This window comes from Typopeltis vanoorti, chromosome 10, assembly GCF_054136105.1.
Source record: "Typopeltis vanoorti isolate ZY-2024b chromosome 10, IOZ_Tvanoo_1.0, whole genome shotgun sequence".
Classification (NCBI taxonomy): Eukaryota; Metazoa; Arthropoda; class Arachnida; order Uropygi; family Thelyphonidae; genus Typopeltis; species Typopeltis vanoorti.
Genome location: NC_143558.1, coordinates 125,458,998 through 125,485,201, shown reverse-complemented (window position 1 = coordinate 125,485,201; position 26,204 = coordinate 125,458,998). Strand labels below are relative to the sequence as shown.

General features: G+C 35.1%; 1 protein-coding gene across 1 annotated transcript in view; it reads left to right on the top strand.

Moving 5' to 3' along the window:
* Nucleotides 1–26,204, top strand: part of LOC150102772 (uncharacterized) — a 275,594-nt gene that overhangs the window by 172,487 nt on the left and 76,903 nt on the right. The window contains exons 10-11 of the mRNA XM_090398736.1: nucleotides 1,313–1,409; nucleotides 18,904–19,090. Coding sequence (XP_090254862.1) covers nucleotides 1,313–1,409; nucleotides 18,904–19,090 — 284 coding nt within the window. The remainder of the gene's footprint in view (nucleotides 1–1,312; nucleotides 1,410–18,903; nucleotides 19,091–26,204) is intronic.

Here is a 26,204-nt window from a genome sequence, read left to right as displayed (position 1 = left end):
GGATAAGAAGGGCAATTTGGTGTTCACTATTTCATCCACATTGGCCGGTAGGGAGGTTACGAGGTGCTTGGAGCAACAAAAAATTAAGTTTTGGAAACTAATTAATCAATATTTGGAGTTTACACTGAGGAATTGTATGCTAAAGGATAGAATGGAATTGAAATAGTTGAACGGCAGCATTAAGCAGGAGATTAAAAAAAATGTAAACAAAGTAAGTAAAGTAAATACTGCTTGTTTTTTTCTATTGGCCACATACCAGAAATATCAATGGGATTCCTTTTATCTGTGTTTCTAGCTTCTTTCTCATATTCTAATTTCTCTTTCCTCATTAATTTGTTCATCTTACTCCAAAAAAAGTAAACAAAGAAGAAGATTGAGTAAGATGAACAACCAATTATTGAGGAAAGAGAAATTAGAATATGAAAAAGAAGCTAGAAACAAGATAAAAGGAATCCCATTGAGTATTTCTAGTATGTGGCCAATAGAAAAAAACAAGTAGTATTTCTAAAGAGAGGAATGCAGAGCTAAGTGACTGAAGGTGGGAAGCTGAGGAATTAGAAGTAACAGAAAGTGTTTCAGTATATTGGGTGATATACAGTGACATAACGAGGGTATGAAGCACCTGTGGCAAGTGCCTAACTTGTGCCTCCTCCCCCAACCCAATAATGACAAAATTGTTATACGTTTTGCGCCCCAAACCTAGTTGCGTAACGAGGGCGCCTCTTTCGCATGCCCTCGTTACGGCTGGTGATATATATATGTCAATAAGGCTGTAGAATAAGGGATTTCACCCAAACATTTTAAGAGGATGAACTGTAGATTTCATAGTACTACCATTAACTTGGTTGTGTAATGAGTGTCGTGCTGTTGGAAGAGTTCCATTCCATTTCAGCAACAAGTCTGACTAAAAGGAATAGAGAGGTGGATAACAAAAATAATTTTGGAGTTTTGCAGTGTGAGTTATGAGAAATATAAATAGTGGTGTGATTATGACAAGTTATTGAGTGGGGTTTGCCAGATACTGATTTTTTTATTGAGTGAAGATGTAAAAAGAAACAGAGTAAAAGGTATCCTTTCATAATAGCAGATTTTTATACGGAAAGTGGTAGTTATTAGAGTGTGCATTGCGAGAGAGTTTTATAGTGAGGAACTTTGAATATGTTTAATGAATGATATAATAGAATTGTGGCACTTAAAAGTATGGTTTCTATAAAGAACCTTTTGACTCCATGGTAGCATGTTATGATAATGTTATTATTTATTAAATAAATTTTAATTGAAAGTTTTATTTTTGGTTTTATTTTTAATGAAGCACTCCTGGAGTCGGATTCTACAACAATGACAGTGTGCCAGATTTTATCATCAATTATCAGATAGGTCCTGGATTTCCTATATATTATTACACACAGGTAATTTTTTTTAAAATTAAAGTATATAATAATGTAAGGAAATTTTATAATTAGTTTATTTTTATATTTACATAATACATTATTTTTCATTTATTGTGATAAATTTAAACAAAAAAATATATATATATATGTGTGTGCACACATATATACGAAGACAAGCTATATTACATTTCAAACAGTAAGCCAAAGTGAATGATTTGATCAACTGTTATTCTACTGGTCTATAGTGGGGGAAAAAAAACTACTCCAAAGCTGTATTCTATTTTAAACATCCATCAGAGAACAAATTCATATGGATAGCTTAATTAATACAGCAAAAGTGGTGGCCTAATCCATAATTTAACAAGAGTGTTGTTACATTAGAGTTAGTATCCTAGATCGTAGAACCCACATTATTTCAGACATTAAATATATTGTGTTAAGGTTAGGGACCACGAGATGGCGGCACTTGTGCCGTCTCTCTTCACTGCATGCCGCTTAATTAGTGATAGCCTTGGGCCAGCTATCTCTGATTGGCTGCCAGTGGAGATTGAACTGCCCACTCAGTCTCCAAAAGTTAGATAGGGTAAAAGGCCTCGCCTACTTCCCTGTACGGGAATAAAAAGGTGTTAGCTGATTGCTTACAGTCCTAATTATAATTAACTCTTGGACCAAAAGGTTAAGTGGGCAGAATTTGTGCCATCCATATTCTTGGAATTTTTAAGTCACCATTATTGTTAAGATTAGGGTGGTTGATGAGAATTTCTTAGGCTTCCTTAAATTTGCACTCATGGCACATTTTGGTGTGATTTAACCTTCCAACCGGCTGGTGTGGATGATATAGTCAGCTCTCCCTAGCTTTTTTCATGGATCAAAACTTCGTCGGCATTCTACCTTTTATCATGCCATTACCATCCTCTAACATTAATCTCGTTACGGCTATTCTATAGCCATTAGTGGATTAACTGTTGCTGAGTGACCTTAGTCTCCCCCTGTCTTTACGTCTATTGTGTTGCTTAGAATTTCATTTACTGTCCTAAGTTATTTGACCTTTCTTGCTTCTAAAATGATTTATTGTGTCTCTTCCCAAAAATTGAAACGAATTTCACATATGCGAAAAAAATCAATCCTGAAATGACCACTGATCAGCTTTTGCAATGAATCTATTTAGTGTTAGTAAATTTGGTGTATTTTATTCTATAAATCAGTACCTAGGATGTATGATCACTTATGAAAATGAAAAAGATATAAACATAAAAATTGCAAAATATTTAAAAATAACAGGAGTAATTAACTCTATATTTAAACCAAACCTAGTTCAAAAACAAACCAGGCTAAAAGTATACAATACATTAGCCCTACCGGTCTTAATGTATGGAAGCGAAATCTGGACAATAAAACAAAAAGACAAACAAAGATTAACAATAGCAGAAATTAAGTTTATGAGAAAAACTGCAAAGTATACCCTATTTGATCACAAAAGAAACGAAGATATTATGAAAGAATTAAACCAAGAACCAGTAATTGAAAAAATTAAAAAATATAAACATAGATGGATGGAATACGTTCAAAGAATGAAAACAGAAAGATTACCAAAACAAGCCTTAAAGTACAAGCCATTAGGAAAAAGAAAACCAGGACGTCCTCTTAAACGATTCAACGATGACTTCTAAGGCCGGAACAGGCCATACTAGGCCTAAATCCTTGATACGTATGATGATGATGAAATTTAGTGTATTTTATTCTATAAATGAGTGCACCGGAAGAGTTGCACTGATTGTTCTTTCACTTTACGTATAATAATTGAAAAATTTTTTCGAATTTCAGAATTTTCAAATGTTTGCTTTGAAAATATTATGTCAAATATTTATATTTTTAAATAATATTTATTGAAATAAATATGTCCTTTTGCTTTCGTTTCTAGCCAAATAGCATTATATGGATCATCGCATTTCAGTTTTAGAAACGATTTTTTGTTATTCATAAAGACAAAATAAAAGAAAAATGTTATAATGCTAAATTGCATTACTCGGTTTCCGATTGTGTCTTTTTGGTATCAAAAATTTATATCCAATGATATTTTAGCAGTGATTCTTCGTCTTTTATTTATTTATTTGTATTATGCATATTACGATAATATCTAGTGCATATCCTTGTAGATATGTTGAAAATATAATGTGAAAAATATCATATACGGAATGATTCAAAATTTTTGCTCATTTTGAAGATTTTCTAATGCTTCTCCCCCCCCCCCCTTCTTATCCTCTCCTGGAACTCAATTGCATAACTACTCTAAATTTCTATACAGGTTTGAAAGCTTTTCTAGACATCATTCAAAATCAATTACTTCATTTTACCATTTTGACAAAAGATATACGGCAATCAGATTGTGCCATGAAGCTTCTAATTCTGTTCTATTTATTTGCAATCTAAAACCAGCTGTTCTACTGTCTGCTGAAATTATGTGAATTTTTAGAAATAATATGCTATATTTTCACCATGCAAAATTGTTTATATGCATACCACACAAAAGAAAGTTCAGTAGTATTATTTTTGTTTGTTTTTCTTTAAAAAAATCTAAATATTACTTCTGCTGCTGGAAGCTATTTCTGAAATAATCTACGTCTTATAATTACTTGGTAATATCCTCTTAGCTGTAGGAAAAGTTGAAGGCTTATTACTCTCAGTGCTATTGAGAAGAAAGGGGAGAACACTAAAGTCGCACTAAAGTGCCTCAGGCTGTAGTGCAGAATATGGCAAGAATGTCTTGTTTCCTTTTCGATTGTTGATTACCTATATCCTAACAGAAATACTGACATTTCGTTTACATGCTTATACATTATTTATTCCAAAATAATTGCTTAATTTATAATGATCAGTTTCACTTTTATTATCAAAAATTAGAAATTAAATCATACAATTATCTTGAAAAAGAGGATTTGAATTATTTTCAAAGAAAAGGTGCATATGCGTTTCATAATCTTTTTTTTTGGGTGTGGGGGGGGGTATAGACCTAATCAATCTGCAGATATTTCAGATAATTTATTTCATAAATCGTTCTCAAGACAGCTGTTACAAATGTAAATCACTTGGGGAACATACCCATTCATTTTAGTGTAAAATAGTAGCAAAGGTTCAGTTACTTTAGATATGTAATCTAGAAGAAAATGTCATGTCTGCTGAGATTAGAATCTTACGTGAATAATTTTTCTAACATGATTTCTCTATTCGTTATAATGTAACCAATTTCCAGGTTTTTTCCCTCATGCAGACTCCATGTTATATGCAGTGATTTCTTCTTTGTACTACAAGAAAAAAAAAATCAGATAACAGAAGAAAAATATGTAGTATTTTCTTTTCCACTGGCTGAATTTACAATGTTCTATCTTTGTGTTTTGAAGAGAAAGTGCAAATGACTTTTTTCTTACTATTTTTGCCATTATAACATCTCATATAATTATAAGAGTGACATTTTACCGTTTTTCTCCCACACGAGAAACAGAAATAAGGTAGTAATAATATTGTTGATTATGTCAAACTTCATTGTAGCAGAACTTTTTATTACAAAACTTTGTAATATATATCTCCGAAACAAGAAATTTGGAACCCATATCACATCAATGTTGAGTGTTGGCAAGATGAAAATGTTCCCGTTATTATTTATATATTTCATTTATTAACTGGGGGGGGGGGTGCACCCCCCTGTTCTGGTCTGGTAGGCCAGTTCTCCTTCAATTGTGATAACTCGAAAGGGGGTTCCGCCCCTGAATTCTGATGACTCGAATTTTGAAGACTCGACACTCAGGGTAGCCCCTGAGTTTCAAAACATTTCGAAAAGCATGACATAAAAAGGCTTATCATTTTATATATATATAGGGTAGATTTTATTTCATTATTTTTTATTGTTTTGGTGAAATACTTTACCTGGAATACTCTTTTCAGTTCCAGAGGAACTGGAAAGAGTATTCCAGGTAAAGCTGGAATACGTGTATATTTTATTTCTTCGAAAATAAAATATAAGAGTTCCCCTTATATTTTATTCCTTCGAAAATATCATTCTGTGTCATAAAAAGAACTTAAAAATTTGCCCTCAAGATGAAAAGGAAACAGTTCATTCAGGTATCCCTCTATCAATATTTGTAGTCCTGAAAAGGACTGTTTTGATGGCCTTGAAAACAAACATTTTTTATTTCATACTGTTCAGAATTTAAAATTCTTGAACAGTGTGGAACACCCTAAAGCAAGGGTAAACACATAAAGCAGTTTTACACTCAGGGCACCAGATTTTTGTTTCCTTTCTGATATTTTTTTTATTACATACATAACATTTGCGTGCAGGTTTTTTTTTATTAGCTGTTGGTGGTAGATTTTCGGGATAATGGTTGGAGTTAGCAGCGTTCAACCTCAGATGTCTGGCAGGATTTCCTGTTTTTCTGCTTGCTGAAGAAGGCGCATGTGCATGCAGCAATGGTTTTGCAATTTCTATTCTGTATTCTAGATATGTTATGGTAGACAAACATTTTTTCTTGTGCAGGAGGAAACTGTTCCAAATAACAAAATCTAATACATGTCCAAACACTTTTTTGTAATATTTTTTATGCTGTTTCCTCATTACAGAGTAGATAGCTGCTGATCGCACCTGTCGACTCCACCCATAGTGTCGGTGTATGCACACACAGCAATGGGTTTTTCTTTCTTCAAACTATGCTTCTCCACGGATTCCGTTGATGGATTGTGCAGGGAAGACATCAGAAAAACATCTTTTTTGTCTTTCCCACGTAGTACAAAGACTTTCCCTCGCTGATAAGCTCGGATTTCCCCCTTCGATAGCTTTCCTGAAGCCAGATCTGGAGGCATATCTCGCCTTTTTGCATTTACAGTACCATAACTATCTGTACGATGCTGTAAAAGCAAATCAGCGAGTTCAGGACACATATAGTAATTATCCATTGTAATGCAGTAACCTTTCCCCAGTAAAGGGTCTCTCAATATCAGACAATATACATAAATAATATGTATATTGTCTGATTTATAATTTGCTAATTTATAACAATCACCACATAGTTTCAGTATCAAAAAATTACAGTTATGTGGAACAATTACTAGAAAAAAACGAATTAAATAAAAACTGTACTTATGTTTCCTAACAGTTTTCGGGTGTGTGATAGTAATGCAACTGGGGGGGGGGGGGGGGTTAAACTATCAGAGGCGAAATAAAGTTCAATTCTATTGTGAAAGGAAATGAAATTTTGATATACATATTTTGAATGATAAAAATAAGCAAATGTATCGCTTACTTTAAAAATTGGAGAATAAAATATCTGAATTATGCAGAAAATATAAATTTAAATCATAACTGTTAATTTCATTTTGTAATGACCAATTATACAAGGAAACCAAGAAAGTGAAAGTACAAAGAATAGTAGATTACTATACAACATGAAGAAAAAAATTTAGTAATATGATTAAAGAATTATGTTATTCTCTATAAAGCAAAGTTGCTCAAGCGTGTCCTAAAGGAAATCTGTGAAGTATTATTCGATTTCGAAGGTTTTGTACAAAAATAAAAATAATATAAACTGGAACGTCAGCAGCCGGTTTTCTTTTCTTTTTTTAAAAGAATATTTCAGATAATTATCGTGAATTAATTTCTTTGAGAACAAAGAAAAATCTTTTGTCTAGTAAGTGATTAGAAAAAAATTAGCGCAAAAAAATAAAAAATTAAATTTTTTCTCCAAGGTAAGGCTTTGTTCACTTAAATATTTTTAAGTGAACAAATTATACAAGATCTTTATTTTGTCCAGACATTAAAATTGTATTGTACAATAAAAAGAGAAAACAAAAATATAAATAATTTCTCTATTTTTAGTCTATCTTATATAACTAAAATCCAGTTGACCAGCATGGAACAAGGAAGTGCGTTTCTTGTTATAGGCAACTGAGAGGCAGCTACGAACGTGAGATAATCCGATTAACTGTTCTCTTCAGCATGAGGGTTTATCACACTTTCTAATGGACATGACAGTCAAATTGCACTTCTTATCCAGGTTCTTTAAACAGGTGGGCTGAAACATATCCAGATTTAGTTGGACGTCTATAGACGTCCTAGCCGTTTGGAAACAACAGGTGCCTTTCCAGTCATTTCTGTGAAGAGTATTCAGGGTATGATCAGAAAGGCCAGATTTACCATAGTTATTAAATTTAATGTGCCCTTTATGTTCCTTTTTTCGGATAGGAACTGCGCGTCCTGTTTCACTATATAGGGCAAATTACAGGTACAGTGAATTTGGTATACTCCAGGGTGGGCTAGTGGAGTAAGTGGATCCTTGGATGAGTTGAATTAGTTCTTTAATTTTGCAGGAGGTTTAAAGGTGGCATTAAGGTTGTATTTCTGTAGCATTCTGTTTATTTTACCTGATATACCTTTAATGTATGGAATGGCTACAGTTTTATTGTAATCTAGTTTATTTTTAAGTGAGGTCATATGAAGAATTTTGTTTAGAGTATTTTGACTGTAGCCATTTTTCAGGAAGATATTGCTAATAACTTTTAATTCATGTTTAAGTGCTTGTTCACTGGAGCAAATCTTCAGAGTCCTGGTTTTTTAGCATGTTAATGAAACCTAGTGTTTGTTTTGGGTAGTGATAAGATTTTATGTGTATATATTGGCCAGTATGTGTAAGCTTATGGTAAACAATGAAGAAAAGACTGCCAGAAGGAAGATGTGTGACAGGTCTATCTAGAAAGGGAAGTGAGTTCAGTTCTGACTTCTGGCTTAAACTTTTCTGTGGCACCCAGAGCTGTTAACAAATTGGATTTTATATACCATTTTGAAAGAGGCATAAGATTTCTCGCAACCACCCCACCATAGCCAATAAAATACGATTAGAAACCTCAAACATTTTAAATACTAAATCGATAACTAGCAATATGAATTGGCAGCTGTGAAAAGTCAGGTAATCATAATCACTATAAAAAATGAATCAATTAGTCTCAGACCACAGAACTTATCAACTTGTGAACTATAACCCAATTAATCGGATTAAAAATAAAACAGAAGAATTACTTAAATCAGTCACATCCTAGCCCATGGGTACAATTAAAAACCTACTTCTGCACTACACCCAAAATTCACAAGCAGAACGTACTGCTTCAGCTGATAGTTAAAGGTAGTATCGACAGCCCCAATTATAGTCTACACTCAGGGAATTGGTTGGTCATTCCTCCTCCTATATTAAAAACACACAACACTTTCTAAACAAAATTAAAGACATCACACAAGAAAAAAAAAAGATTTATTAGTCAGTTTTTGATGTCTCTGCCCTTTTCACGAATGTCTCAATCAATGACACAATTTTCTTTTACAGGACAAATTCCTGCCCAATATCACAGCACTCTTTGCCTATGTACTATGTTATGGCTATTTTGTGTGACAAAATACTTTTTACCTACAATAAGAAGGTGCAGCCACGGACTCACCATTATCCCCTGCTATTGCTAACTTTTATATGGAAGCTTTGAGCAATGCTCTAGATTCCTCTCCTTTAAAATCCAAAGTCTGGCTTAGATACATTGACAGTGTTTTTGCTATCTAGTCTCATAGCTGCCAGACATTAGACACTTTCCTCAACCACCTAAACAAACAACACAAAAGCATACAATTCACAACTGAAATTGAAAGTCAGAACTCGTTTCCCTTTCTAGATACACTTGTCATGCATATTCCTTCCAGCAGTCTTTTCTTCACTGTTTACTGTAAGCCTACATATACTGGCTTATATATATACACACATAAACTCTGAAGATTTGTTCCAGTGAACAAGCACTTAAAAAACATGAATTAAGAGTTATCAGCAATACCTTCTTGAAAAAGGTGCACAGCTAAAATACTGTCAACAAAATTCTTCACATGTACTCTGCTAAACAAAAATAAACTAGATTAAATAAAACTGTAACCATTCCATACATTAAAGGTATATCAGATAAAATAAACAAAATACTACAGAATTACAACCTTAACACGTTCGCTGCCAACTACGAGTATACTCATAGTAGGTGAACCTGCTTCACAAGCCAGCTACGAGTATACTCGTAGGACGCTTACCGCCGGGAACGAGATTATTGTAGTGACCCTGAAGAAGCCAAAATGCTTGGCTTGTGGGGCTAGCATCAAAACTGTGTATTCTCATAGACCGTATATGCTCCGTACAAGCCAACTACGAGTATACTCGTAGGACGTTTACCTCCGGTAACGAGATTATCGTACTGACCTTGAAGAAGGAAAACTGCTCGGCGTAGGGGAACAGACCATGCCAAAGTAGCGTGGCAGCGAACGTGTTAATACTACCTTTAAACCTCCTGCAAAATTAAAGAACTTATTCAACTTGTCCAAAGATCCACTTCCTCCACTGGCCCACCCTGGAGTATACTGTATTCATTGCATCTGTAATTTGCCCTATATAGATGAGACAGGATGTACAATTCCTATCTGAAAAAAGGAACATAAACAGTGCATTAAATTTAATAACTATGGTAAATCTGGCCTTTCTGATCATGCCCTGAATACTCGTCATAGAATTAACTGGAAAGGCACCTGAATCAAACTGTGGTGTTAGTGTATATTTAAGGAGGCCCATGAAATTATCAACCACCCTAATCTTAATAATAATGGTGGCTTAAAATTCCCAAGAATATGGATGGCACCTATTCTATCCACTTAACCTTTTGGTCTAAGAGTTAATTATAATTAGGACTGTAAGCAATCTAGGATTCTAACTCTAATATAACAAAACTCTTAAATTATGGATTAGGCCTACTTTTGCTATATTGAAACTATCTATATGAATTTGTTCTCTGATGATAAATAGAATATAGCTTTGTAGTTTTTTTTTTCATTAGAGGTCAGGCCAGTAGAATAACTGTTGATCAAATAATTGTCACTTTGGCTTACTCTTTGAAATATAATATAGCTTATATAGCTTGTTTTTGTATATATATATATGTATGCTCCAGATGATGACCTTAATATGAAGGTCAAAACATCAGGAAATTAAAGTAATTATTCCTAAAATGGTTGTACTGTACGCCCACAAATGCGAGACCCTTCGACACTTCTGTGCATGTCAGAAGAAGGAGAATCCATTCTGATAATAGGGCAATCAATCCATATTGTGGGATAAGTTGTTTATTATTACATGTCAGAAAATTAACTTCTCTTTTATGAATATTGTAGTTTATAAAGTGATAACTATTTTGCTTGTATAACAGTTGGAAAATTTTACGTATAAAGCACACGATTTCTCGTGTTAGTAACCAATTCGTACATCGTCTTATTTCTTTCTGCCCTTCAACATGAATTGATTCTTCTTGGCACTGAGCCAACTGAGGTTCTCGTATCTGTGGTTGACAGTAGTCCCCATAATTTTGCAGAAATGAATGCTGATTACCGTGTAATGCTAAAGGAAAGAAGACAGTTGTAATTAATTAATGATAATTAATAATGAAATTATTAATTATTAAAAAAATTTAATATTAATATTACAAATATTAAATTAATAAATATTAATTTATTAATTTTAATATATTAACAGTTGAAAGGCATTGAAGTCTGCAGAAATTATCAAAAGTAGACATGCATACCATTCAGTAAATGATTATACTACAGAACTATTAATCTTACCAAGCTGAATGAGTACTTATTTTAAGCTCTTTATGTAATTTTTCTCTATCATTTTCATTGGCGAAAACCCAATTTTTTTTTTAGGTGATTATTATGATTCAGGACCTACATAGTCACAAGACTCATTGTGGGGGGGCCTGCCCTAAAAAATGAGTTCACTCCTTGAACTCATGCACCATTCATGCTCTCCACTATTCAGCAATGCATTCCATAGTTCTGCCCCTCCCCCCTCTCCATGCAAAAAAAATACTCCTCACCCTCTTAATCAACTTTTTTTTTTCATCACAATAATTTTCCCGCAATGGCCCCTTCTCTATGCTTTTTTTCTCCCTGTTCCACCAAACAAAAGAACTCCCCAGTGACAACTCTGTAACTACTTCTCAACAGTTTAAAAGTCTCAATCATATCACCTCTCCTTTTATCCACCAAACTTGCAGTCTACATTCTCTCAGTCTATCCTTATAAGTAACATAGTACATTCCTGATATCATCTTTGTTATCTGCATCTGCACTCTTTCCAAGGTTAATTTATCCCCTTCAAATCTTGGGGACCAAGCTTGAGCACAGTACTCCAGGTATGGTCTGATCAGGGCTTTATACAATGGAATGACAACTCTTTTATCTCTGCTAGGTCAGTGTCCTCAGTATTGCAGTAATCATGTGGGTTACTTTCACCTCCTTTACAATATGTTTTCTGAATTTCAGTCATCATCCCCCGAGATCCCATGTCTCCCCCACTTCCTCCATTGCAGTTTCACTAACAGAGTATGCAGCCTCCTATCAATGTATTCCAAACTTCAAGACTTTACACTTAGCTGAATTAAACTGATCCCCATTATTTGCCCATCTCTCCAGCTTATTCAAATTCTCTTGAAGGACAACCACATCTGCAGCTAATATGCCTTCTGGGCTTCACATCATTTGCAAACAACTGAATATTCTGATGCAATCCATTGAAAAGGTCATTGATATAAAGGTTAAACAGTACAGGTTCCAGTACTGAGCCCTGTGAGACCCACCTCTTGTAACTTTCTGCTTCCTTGATACTGCTCCCTCATACACAAATTTCTGATACCTATCACACAGCCAATCCTCAATCCACTTCACTAAACTGACATTCAAACCCATGTGCAACAACTTAAATATCAGCTTATCACATGCCACTATGTCAAATGCCCACAGCATATGTCCTTCCCTTGTCACTTTACTTAAAAAAAGGTAATATAAAAATAAATTAATCATGCAAAAAATATATATATAATTGATTAAAAAAAGAAATAATAATTTGCTTACTCACTCATGATACCAAATGTATTACAGGTTTGCAAATAATCTTTTGTGGGTGGGAGCAACATAAAAAAAAAAAAATAATAAAAAAACAGATTACTCAAACAAGCGCACACCTTAACAAATTCATGCTGACTCTCACAAATAACATTACCCTCACCCAATGCTGTAAATGATCCCTCACTAATTTCTCCAAAATCTTAAACAACTACTGATGAAATACAAATTGGTCTACAGTTTGACACTTCCATTGTACTACCAGCCTTATGGAATGGCATTATCTTACCATCTGTCCAATTTATTTAACCATTATTATTCATGGTATATCTTATGGTATGTCTATTTCTTACCAGAAGTCTGATTATATGTTGTTTTTCAATATATATATATATATATATATATATATATATATATATATATATATATATATATATATATGTGTGTGTGTGTGTGTTGTTGTTGTTGTTATACAGGTATTGTCATGCAGTCAGAAGACTCATCATGGGAAATATCGAGAGGTCTTTAAATTCATTCATCGATGAAGCACTTACGACCCTCTTCTGGCAACCATTCCACCTATTCACCAGCCTCCAAGCAAAAAATCTAGTCCAAACACCCTTGCTAACCACTCTTATACACTTTCCATAATGATCATTTGTACTTTCCTTTCCTGCCGTGCACTGAAAAAAGTCTTCAGTATTAATCCTATTAAGATGTATAGTCAGTTCCTGGGTGAAATGAGTGACAATTTAGGTAGGACCTTTGCATTCTGCCTTTTGATCTGTGGAGGTGGATGATACATTAATAATAATTATTATTATTTGACACCTCCACGGAGTCCAAGACCCATCGAGGGAGGGCACTTACTCTATAACTCTCCATCTCCACCACTCGTCATCATCTAGCCATCCACCAACGCCATCTACTGTCTACTACTACCACTAGTATCTTCACAGACAATCAAAACATCCATGCCCATGACGGGATTCAAACCCACAGCCTTTTGGCTGGAGAGTGGTTATGCTAACCACTAGGTTATCAAAGTAAAGTAATAAATAAAGTTGTCATTATTATTTTGTGGATCTACCAGCATGAGCACACATTGATCATTTAATATTTAAATCAGTAGCATCCATCTCGATTAAAGTTATTGCAAAGGTGTAATCATCTAAATGATGCATGAGCCATTTTGTCCACCTATCTGTATGTGAAATACAAATTTTGAAATTTATTTCTTAAGCAAGATTAACTCAAAATGAAAGTTCATAAGTAAAATACAAAATAAGCAAATACAGATACATTAATGAAAATATTATTATTGTGTGACACCTCCAATGAGTCTTAAAGACTCACCGAGGGAGGGCACCTACTCTACAACTCTCCGTCTCCACCACTTAATCCACCAACTACAGCAAACCACCTCTACCATCATTACCTACACCAATGCCATCTACTGTCCACCTCCACCACTAGTATTTTTTGTCTGTAAATTGTGTGTCCTGAAGGCCGATTTATCTGTATGCAGGATGAAAACCCCGAGTTTCTGGAGGGTTTCTTTCAATTGAAAGAAACCCATATAAAGATTATTAAGGCAAGAAAAATCCTAGTGAGTTCTCTCAATATGTAGCAAATAGAAGAAAGAACAACTTTGACAGGTTGATGTTAGTTGGTAATAATAAAGGTTATTATTTTCCTCATGAAGGTGGTATCATGAGAAGCTACAGTGTAGTACAGGTTATGGTGGAGGAAGGACTAATGGTGAATAAATAAACAAGCCTGAGGTATGTGAAGAATTAAGTTAACTTGATGTTAAAAAAGCAGTAGGATTTGACAGTATATCACCTCATGTGTGGAAGAAGTGCTCTAGAAAATTAATGGCACCCTTGGTACGCCTGTGTAACATGTGTGTCTTGCAGCAGGACAAGTCTCAAAGAATGGAAAGTGGGAAAAATTGTTCCACTTCACAGAGGTTGAGAAGGATAAGATTATGGCTACAAATTATAGGCAGATCTATGCGTTGGAGTGTTGTTGTTAAGGTGGTAGAGAGGTTGATGAAGACTAGGATCTAGGATTGAGTTGATAATATCAGTATCTATGATGTCAGCATGAGTTTATTATGGGGAGGTTATTTTTCAGCAATCTGGATAATTTGGATTAAGGAGATGCATATACAGTGGTATACTTGGATTTTTCAAAGTCCTATGATTGATTGCTACATGACAAGCTGGTAATTAAATTGAAATAGATAGGATCGAATAAGGGACTAGTGAGCTGGATAAGTCATTGGCTAGCAGATAGGTATTAGCAGTGTTATATAGAGGAGTGGTATCTCAAAAGAGGAAGGTTACCAGTAGAGAACCACAGGGGATGTGCCTTAGGACCATTTTTGTTTAATTTGTAGGTTAATGATATCGGAACAGGCTTAATTAGGAATATGCAGTTGTTTTTTGATGATAATGCAAAATTAGGAAGAACTATGAGGTGCAAAGCATATGTTGTGGCTTTGCAGGAATCAATAGACTGTGTGAGTGAGCAAGTGAATGAAGCTATCAGTTTAGTGTTGCAAAGTAAGGTTTTGAAATTTTGGAAAATTCTGAAATTCAATGGGTTTATGGCACAGTTCAGTGAATTTTTGAGAGTGTGTACCTCCTATAATAGGTATTTTGGACTCAATGTTGATCTGATGTTAATAATAATATGCATAGGGTATAAATAGGTTTAGAAATTTGGTAGAAAAGGTTGGGATGCAGAGTATACATTAATGGAGAAATTTTGAAGGAAGTGAAAGAAATGAGATCTGGCAGTGATGTTTGATATTAGAGACTTCAATTTTGGGATCACATTGCATGTAAGAATATCAAAATGGATTGTGGTAATGATGGGGAGCACCTTTACATGTAGAGAGGGAATGAGGATTTAGAGAAGAGTCTGGAAAAGGTTCACTAAATCAGTTTCAGGTCTATGAAATTATGGGTTATGAGGACAAATTGAGGGAACTCAACTTGTAGAGCCCGAGTCCTGTGAATAGAAGGAGAAGTGATATAATTGAGATGTATAAGTTGGTGAATGGTTCTTACCAAATTAATCTGGAGGAGATGTTTCATAGAGTAGAGAGAGAAAAGGATTGAACCAGAGACCAAACTTAGAAACTCTAGGGAGTGAAAAGCAGGTTCTTTGCATGGAGAGTGGTTGGTGAATGGAATGGTTGCCTCTAAGTATGGTGAGTGCAGAAAATGTGAATGAGTTTATGGCACATTTCAGTGAATTTTTGCATAAGTGTGTGTACCTCCCATAATAGGTATTTTGACTCAGTGTTGGTTTGATGTTAATAATAATATGTGTAGGGTATAAATAAATAAAAATCTATTGTTGTTTAATGAAGATTATTTGTATTAGGAAAATCTTGTTTGTGTATTTAAAAATAATTTAAAAAAACATTCAGTAGTAGAGTCTGGCACTCATGACAGACTCTGACAACCTATTCCACCAATGCACTACTCTCCAAGCCAAAAACTTAGTTCTAACACTCTTGCTAATTACACTCTTACTCAGTTTCCATGGATGGTCCTTAGTTCTCCCACTACTACACATGTTCTGAAAAATTTCCTCTGAATTAATCTTGTAAAAACCCCTCAGTAATTTGTATGTCTCAATCATATCACCCTTTTCCACCTATCAACCAATTTCTCTAACTCACAATCTTCAACCTGTTTTGGTAAGGTTCATTCCATAGACATGCGACCATCTTGGTCCCTCTGGATCCTTTCATCTCCTCAAGTGGTCAAGATGAGGTCTTATCAAGGCTCAATAAAGAGAAACAATCACCATCTTGTCTCTGTTCGTCAAAGTATTCTTCAGTAACCAATTAATCTGATGAGTTGCTTTAGCCAATTTTGCTATGTGTCCCTAAACTTTAACTTCCTATCCACTAACACTCCCAAGTCTCAGGCTTTGTCAATTTCCTGGAGTACAGTTTCACCAATGTGGTATACAGCTGGTAACCTTTTCGCCCCCAAATGCATAACCTTACACTTTGCCATATTAAACTGACATCTATTCTGCTTTTCCCAGTCTGCCAATCGATCCAAATCATCATTTAGTAAAACACCTTTTCCAGTTGTGTCCCTTCTGTACTGGCTGAAAATACTATCTCATTGCATTGTATACCTATGACTATATCATACGCCATCATCCAAGTTTCGCTAATGCCTATAACTTTTGGCCAAGTTGAACCAATCAATGGCAAAAACTCTTCCCCTCTATTCCAAATATTTCTGTTATTAGTATACGTAAACTGCAGTATCTCTTTCAGTCTACAACCTCATTCACATTTTGTCTTGACTATCTACTCAGTTCCAGAATGTAAGGAACCACATTCAACATCCTTTGATCATTACTCCATTGTGAGATGTCTGAACCCCACAAAAAAAAAAAAATCTGTTTTCCCTGATTCTGCTGTTCCTCACTTGTACTGAACCACACCTTCTCACCTAACTCAAGATGTATTCAAACATAACTTCATTTTTGAATATATATACAGGGTGTTCGGGATAAATTTGACATATTTATAATTAATTATATTTTTCCGTAAGTTACATGTATTAACACACACTTCTCTTCATTTAAAAGTTTGGACCCTTCTTCATTCATATACAAGATGTCAGAAAGGATGGATAGCTGGAACCCACCTGAATCATGGAAGAGAATAACTTGTATCATGATGATTCGTGCCCGCCATCAAAATAAGGATATTACGACTGCTGCCCAATGCTCCCTGAATACAGTAAAAACAATCAGGCATGAACTAGAGACTTGCAATGGTGACTACGAGGATGTAGCAAGAAGAAAGATCCCTAGCAGACGATCTGATTGCGTTCGTACAGCAGAATTCCTCGCAAATCTGCAGGAACAGGTGTTGAAGAACCCTGGCATTGGAATTCGGGCTTTGTTCGTGGAATTGCTAACTGTAGTCAAGCCCTGGATAACAAGGGTAGCCAATGGTAGGCCGTATGTATGGCAGCAGGATTCGGCCCCTTGCCACACCTCTGGGAAAAGTCAAAAATGGTTGTCTGAAAATTTCTACGACTTCACCAGTCCAAATGTTTGGCCTCCAAACTCCCCAGACCTTAACCCCATGGATTATTTTGTATGGGACGCAGTTGAAAAAGACACCAATCGCACTTCCAGTAATACAAAAGCCCAGTTAATGGATAAAATTAAAACAGTTTTTGCGGCCCTTCCCAGGGAGACTGTAGCATCAGCTTGTTCGAGGTTCCGAAGCAGAATTGAAGCTGTGATCGATGCTAATGGTGGTTATTTTGAGTAAATCTTGTTGATAGTATTGTAATTAACTCTGCCTGTAATGTTTTTTTGTCAATTCATTAAATTTAATAGATACAAAGAAGATTTTCTTTTTCCTTACGAAACTGTCAAATTTATCCCGAACACCCTGTATATATATATATATATATATATAAGCTTTATATAAGTACTTTTGTCCATCAAACTTACTCCACACCATTCTTCCTGCATACGCACTGACTCACTCATTTACAATCATGGCATTTATTCTCAACTTGCTTCTGCCATACCATGGCTACAGACTCAATCTTGACACACACTCTCTCTCTCTCATGCATTTTTCTTATTTTCTTGTACCACCAACTATTTCATATTGTCTTGCATACCATACTTTTCATCTGCCAGATCATTTGTAGCTGCTAAAATAATAATTTCTTTCACTTTCTCTCTCTGAATCCTTGCAGCATTGCTAACTTCTTTAATCTTCCCCCATCGGAAGCATGGTATCATCATTCTCTCCTCAAATACTCCTCTTATCATGAAGTCTCTATACAAAACTTTGCCCTCCTTCTTTCACTCTGTTGTGCTCTTTATCTTTCCTCATAATCTCTTGTTTAGCTTCTTCATGCCACTTAGGCATTTTTCTAACCATTTTATCTCATGTTTTGTCCTGTAAAAGATTCCACACAAACAGGCTCAATCTGTTAATTTTCCACTGTTTCATTCTTGTTATCACTTGTACTGAATGCACCCTTGCTTGCTTCTACTACTTTACTTACAGCCTTACTACCATTGACACTTGAATTTGCTTGCCTTTTATAATTTCTCTCTCTCTCTCTACTTCTGGCACCTTCTTTTGAAACACTTTCTACACACACTGTTCGCACTGGTCTCACTTTCCTTTCACAAATATGTCACTCTTTGCAAAGAATACATCTCAGATGCACTGCAGTGATCAAAAATCCCATATGTTGAATTCATCCACTCTTGTTCTGTTTCATACTGTTGCCATAACAGACAGCATGTACAAGCAAATGTCTGTTAGAAACAAGCAAGCAAGTATTTATAAAAAGTAATCCATAAAAATATCAGCAATTATTTTCGAAAACGACTCATGTTTCAGCTTTAATATCACTGCTGTTGATTTTTTTCATGGTAATTTATTATAATTTATAATAATCCATTTTTCTTCTGTACTAAATTGATTGTCACATAAAAATGCTTCAGTTTTTGTTCTATGTCCAATAGACAACTATTATAGATGGCAAAAATGGACAATCTCTCCTTGGTGAGCCTATACAAATGGTTGTTGGAACACAGTCTTCCCCACTTGTCATCAGCGTCTCTGGACTTGGCAATGACATCTTTTTATACTGGATTTCTGATTGCCATGGAGAAAGGAAGCTGAAGAATTTGGAGTTTGATTTTGTGAAAGGTATAATACTCTGTAAATAACAATACATTATTCATATTTAAGAGGTCTTTCAATAAATGCAATTATCCTTTTTATAACTGATTACTTAAAATACTGTTTAATAATATTAATATTTTCATTTTCCAGTATAACATGAGATAGGATTAGATAAGTTACACTGTTTAGAAATAGCACCAAAACCACAGAATACTTATATTATTAGACTTCATCAAGCAAAACAGGTGCACTGGGTGTAGAATACATGCAATTAATGTGCATAACATTAATTATGCACATAACAGTACCTGTCTTAGTACTTTATTCACATTTTATAATAAAGTGACAGTGGAACTGGATAAAGGAAATGGCTACACCATGATACTGCTGGACTTTGCAAAGGCATCTGACAGAATACCAATGTAAATGTCATAAATTTCCTGCAATCCAGTATTACATTGGATTGCAGGAAATTTATGAGGCTAGGGACTTTGGGATAATGGTAGACATGGAGTTGAAGTTCAGAGGGCATATTGCAAAAATTTGATATAATAGAGGATTATTTGGATATTGAAAAATACAGTAACAAGTAAAGATAGGGAAGTTATTATCCCTCTTTATAAGGCTATAATTTGGCTGCATCTTGACTATTTTGCACAGATTTGATCACCTGAATGGGACCTGGAGGTGGTAGAGAAGATTTAGTGACAGGTCTGTGGAATGCTCCCTGAGGATAGGTTAAAGGTGTATAGGTTACAAAGTTTTAGTTGATTGGCTGAAAAGAGGACATGCTAGAAACTTTTAAGATATTAAAAGGGTTTTATAAAATTGATGCAAAGAATTTTTCAATATATAGCAAATAATTTGAGAACTAGGGTCACTATCAGAATCAAATTCTATAGGCAGAGATTCTTTATCTTTACTAACTAAACTAGAGGTATTTTCACATTATTCTGGTTTATTTAACTCTAAGTTAACTAACCTATGATATTCTGCTGCTATTTCATCCATGTTAGATTCCTTTAGATTATCATCACTCTTATGTCATACATTATCTGAATTATGTACGTTGGGATTTCTGGAATTCTTGCATTAGGTTTTATCAGAATTTCTTAATTTTCTCCTTTGCTGTATATTTGAATTATGTATGAGACTTGAAACTATTCTCTTTCCTACTATCTGATTTTGAATGAGGTGCAAAATTAGTATGAGGGAAAACGACCGTCATCTTTCATTATTTTATTCATATTCTTTCTTAACATAATTACATTTCTACTCTCTAAAACAATTTTACTAGGAATTCTTACATCTTGAATCCTAAAATTCATAGGAGAAAGTTTGTCTAAAATTCTATATGGACCTGATGCTTTCCTTCCTAATTTCCTGACCCTTTTTATACTTGATTTATCATCCAACAATACTAAATCACCTAATGCAAATGATGTATTCTTTTTTTAATGATTAATATACTGTCTGGTTTTCTGTGAACTTAATTTACTTATTTCACCTACCAACCTATGAGTAGTGGAAAATTTATCTGCTACTGTAGAAAGTTTTTTTACCTTGGGTATATATTATGTTAAAGATACCAAGCAATTTTTTATAAGCTAGGTTTTTAATCCTTTTTCCCAAGTAAGCAAACAGACAAGTAAGTCAAGTTTGTGTGCTGCACATAGTGCAACACTAGGCAACTCATTGTAAAGGTGGAGTAAGCTCTGATCACTTTCCTTAGAATTTTCCCCTAATGCAAAGCACATATCCTTGCAGAGATGTATGATGCTATGCATTAAGGTAATGGTCACTACCCATACTAGTTTCGACCTTTATTGAGGTCTCGTCAGTGGGAGCCAGACCTAAAAAATGCCAAAGGTGAAGAAATACAGAGCTTATAAATACATCTCTGCAAGGAAATTTGATTTGCATTAGGGGAAAATTCTAAGGAAAGTGATTAGTTCTTACTCCACCTTTACAACAAGTTGCTTAGTGTTGCACTATGTGCAGCCGCAAACTTGACTGACTTGTCTGTTTGCTTACTTGGGAAAAAGGATTAAAAACCTAGCTTATAAAATTGCTTGGTATCTTTAACACTTTATCTGCTACTGTTTCCAGGTGCTCATTTATGTCTTTATATTCTGTATTGGGAACAATTAAAACAAGTTCATTAGGAAAGATTGGGTCAAAACCATATAACGCAAAAGATGGTTTTTCTTTGATAGCAGAATGAAAAGCGGATCTGCATGCAAATAATGCTTGAGAAAGATATGTGGCCCAATCATTCATTTTAATATTTGCCAGATTGGAAAATATTTGCTTTATATATGACGAGGTCAGAGTTGGGCATGTTCAGAGGTAGCAACGAAAAAAAAAAAAGATAAGTGTTGTTATTTTTATTAGAGTTTTTTACTTTAAATTACAGGGAATCTAAGCTAGATACAACGTATGGCATATCAACAAGTCCCCCCCCCCTCCAATTTAAGGACTATATTTTGGACAGTGTACCATAGGATTTTTTGGTATGCAGCACTTGTAGCATGTATGCATCCCAACAATTTAGATATGTGGCAGATGAGAGATCAGGGAGTGCATATATGTGGAAACTGTAGAAAATGGGAAGAACTTTGAGTTAGACATTAGTATAACAGACCTTGGCAACATTATTTTGGAAATGGGAGAATGCTGACCGAGAGAGACGAGTAGCATGATTGAGGATGAGGATAACGATCAGAATCTGGATGAAAAAAAAAAGTAGGGAGTATGGTAAATTTGAAACATTGTGTAGTTTTCAAAGATGGTGTTACATGGGAGGATGAATGGCGAGCAAGAGTTTGTAGCTTGCAGAGAGAGAAAGAGTGATGCACTGAAACACGAAGTGGAATGTCTCAGGAATGAGTTGAGAATCATGAAAAGTAGGAGTAAGAGAGAGTTATGGGAATGATAGAAGAGGAGAGAATAGGAGAACCAGTAAAAGAGAGGGAATGAGAAATATGTGAGAGTATTTGCCTGGTGGAACAATAGATAGTGTGACTATGACAATTATGTGAGGGTAAAGGGCCGATGAGATGATTGTGATGAGGGATACTAATTACTTGAGAGGCAGTGTGAATTGGTAGCAAGAGATCTGAGGTTCATGCTTGTGGTTATACGGAAGAAGACTAAGAAAGGGTGTGTGTGTGTGTGTGTTGCGTAGGTATGATAATGCAGAGCTGCAGAGAAGAGCATCAATAATGAATAGTAAAATAGCCAGAATGTGTTGAAAGAGATAATTGAAATATGTGGATGCTTGATGGGCATTTTAGGATAGAAAAGAACTATGCGAGAGACAGCTTGGATTTGACTCTTTCCTAAGCATTTGGAGAGAATGCTGTTCTCTGAACAGTCAGTGTGTCAGTGCAGGGAAACTAGAATTATCAGGGTGGATGGTAGCAGGTGGTGACCTCTTATGGGAATAGGTGCTTCAGAGAAGGGAGGTCATCATAAAAACCCATTGACCAAATCTGTGCACAATAATCCATATAGGTTTGATCAAGGCCTTATAACGATAAGGCCTTGCATCATTATGCATCATAACCTCTATTTCTGCACATCAGGTTCCTCTGCATCATTGCCATTATACGATCTGACATCTTCACAACTTGTGCAATGTGGCCCCTGAATTTCAGGTTCTTCTCCACCATCACTCCTAGATCTCTCATTTCCTCTACTTAATTTTAACCACCAAGTGTATGCTTCGCATCCCATCATTGCTTACCAAATCTCAAAACCTTACACTTTGAAAGTATGAACTGATAGTTCCACTTACATGCCCATTCATTCAATCTATTCAAGTACTCTTGTAAGGCCATAACATCTGCTTGACTCTGCATTGCTCTCCCCAGTTTTGCATCATCTGCAAAGAGCTGCATATCACTAGTTAAACCCATCCCCAATATCATTAACAGGGCCAGCGGAAGCGGGCGCCGCTACGAAGGAGGCGCCGCCACCGGGGAACCGTTCATAAGTTCATTTTTAAGAAACATAATTTTTTATCACGAAAACAAAAAATTCTTAGAATGATCAATATTAAAATAAATAAGGTCGGATACACCGAATAAAAATTTTAAAAAATTGTATATTGCTAGCTTTTTGATCAGCCGGCTGTTTACAATTTTGCAGCGAGAGCAGGCTAAATGCTTGCCAGAATGTTGTGTCTACTGCAGTCTATCTAAAGTGAAATGGTGAACGGTTTTTATGTGCAGAATCGAGTTTTCGTACAAAACATTTGTTGCTAGTTAACCAGTCATATGGTATGCATCTTAGTAGACTGCTGACAGTAGCGCAGTGCGAACTATTATTTCGTCTGTGTCGTGTTGTGTAATAATATCTTGTGGGTATATAATAGAAATAGAATCAAAAATTAAAAAAAGTTATCTGGTGCACAAAATCGAAAGCGTCATGCTGCAAAAGAAGCAGATGTTAAGAAACAAACTGGGGCTCTTAATAAATTTGTTAAAATATTAAAATATTCTGATGCAGATTGTAACCAACTCGATACATCAGAAATCAGAGTTGATGAACCGTACACATCATCCAGTTTTCTTGAAAGTACTATTGCAACTATTGAACAAGATAACAAGACACATGATTTAAGTGAAAAAAAAGTTAAGAGAAGATTTAGTTGTAGTTGACCACGAAACTAACACATTGTTAGTCTCTGTAAATTTAGAAGATCCAGGTGAATGGGGAAATAGTGATGAAAAATTATGAGTTGTTTTAATTGAAATGGGGCCTGTTCAAAAGAAAAATAAAATATATCCCAGAGATACATATGGTCATAAATTTAGCGATACGTATTATAATAGAAAAATGGAAAACGGTGAGCTCGTGCCAAGAACATGGCTCATTTATTCCGAAACTTTAAATTATGTTTTTTGCTTTTGTTGCAGACCTTTCGCACCTACCGAATCAAGTAGTCTTGTAGAAGGTTATAACGATTGGAAAAATATAAGTACAACTTTGCATAGACATGAGACTAGTTTAACTCACATGAAAAATTTCTTAAAATGGAAGGAAGTTGATAAAAATTTAAAAAACAAAACTACTATTGATTGCCAGACTCAATGGAAAAGAAACATTGGACGAGTGTTTTAGAACGCTTGATTGAAATTATAAAATTCCTCGGTAGCCAAAATTTAGCTTTTCGCAGATCATTTGATAAATTATATGAAAGGAATAACAGCAATTTTTTAAAATTAGTCGAACTGTTTGCGAAGTTTGATCCCGTTATGGAAAATCATGTTGAAAGGGCCCTACAACGAAACAATAGAGTACACTATTTGAGTAAAGACAGTCAAAATGAAATATTGGAAACTTTAAGTAACGCAATCAGGGATACAATTTTATTATCAATTCGAAAATCTAAATATTATTCCATAATTTTAGACTGCACACCTGATGCAGTCTAAAATAGAATGACAATAGTCCCAAAACTGACCCCTCAGAAATGAGGAACTGTTATCCAATCCTATCGGTTTCAATTTATTTATCAGCTTGTCGTGTGGCAATCTATCAAAAGTTGTTGTAAAATCCAAGTACACCACTGTATATGCATCTCCCTTGTCCGAGGTATTTGTCACCTTGTTATAGTACATAAGTAAGTTAATGAATCATGATATCCCTTTAACAAAACCCCTGCTGATAACCTCAGAGAATATTGCTGTTATCAACCAATTTCTTTGTCCTGCTTCTCACCAATCTTTCCAGTACCTTGACCACAACTCCAGATATGCAGATTGGCCTATAATTTGAAGCTACAGCCTTATCATCACCTTTATTGAGTGGAACAATTTTACCTTCCTTCCACTCCCTTCGAACCTGTGCTATTGTGCAAGACTTATTAAACAGGTATGTCAATGCTACTGCTGATTCCCTGGAACATTCCCTTAAGATGCATGGTGATATACCATCAAATCTTATCACCTTATTGACATAAAGTTTATTAATTCCTCAAATACCTCCTGCTCACTCACAGTTAAGCCATCCTCTCCTATATCTTCTACACTTAAGTTCCTCATGATTCCACTTTGATCAGGATGAAACATTCTTATAAATTGATCACTGAATACTGAATCTTACCATAATCATTCTTCCTTCTACTTACAACATATCTAAAAAAACTCTAGGTTGTTTTCTTCGCCTGATTTGCCAATTTCTGCTCATACTGCACTTTTGTTTTTTCTTATTAACTGAGTCACTCTCCTTTCCTGTTCTTTATACTCTTCATGTAACCGATTATTACCATTATTCATCTTGTACTTCCTCCAAAGTGCATTCTTTTTCCAGATTTCATGCTTAAGAGCTCCACATTCATCCATTTGAACCTACCTGATTCAGCCTTTTGGCCTTCAGAATATATTCACACATTGATGCTGTTATGTATTTCTTTGTCAGTTCCCATGCACATTTATTTCCTTACTGCTCTACTCCTTGTTCCATGTTATAGCTCCAAGCTGTCTCCTAAGCTTGTTATAATCACCAGCCTTATAATTCCACATATATCCCTTCCTCACAAAAGTCTGCATGTGTCTAGCCACAACCAGTGGCATATTTAGGTATTTGCCACCCTTAGGCCCGCAGAAAGTGCCGCCCCTTATGACCTGCCCATAGGCAGGTCATGATCCCAACCTCCAGTGACTGAAGTTGCTATAGAATCCCACTTGCTTCACATCACATAACTTTCTTCTGGTTGGTGCCATTTTCAATTTCGGACAAAGTGGAAATTATTTCCGTCCATCCCTCACAAAGATTCCGACAGGCATCGTCACAAGCTGACCAACGAGTAGGCGAAGGACATTTGATTACTTTTGCAAAAGTTTCCAGGTGCTTTCTTAGAACACTCCACCGGTGTGTTGAAGATGTGAAAAATACGTACAGTTTCTGAAGGACATCAAAAAATGCAGAAGAGTATGGACAGGATTTGGCAGTGCAAGTACCAATTTGAGACAGAGAATATCCAGTGCACGGTATGAATTCTGCCAATGGATTTATTTCAAGAATTCTTGCTTGCAGTCCTGTGTACTTGCCTGACATGCTACTAGCATTATCATATGCCTGCCCTCTGCAATTTGCTACATCAATTCCAAGTTCGTTTAGTAAGGTCAAT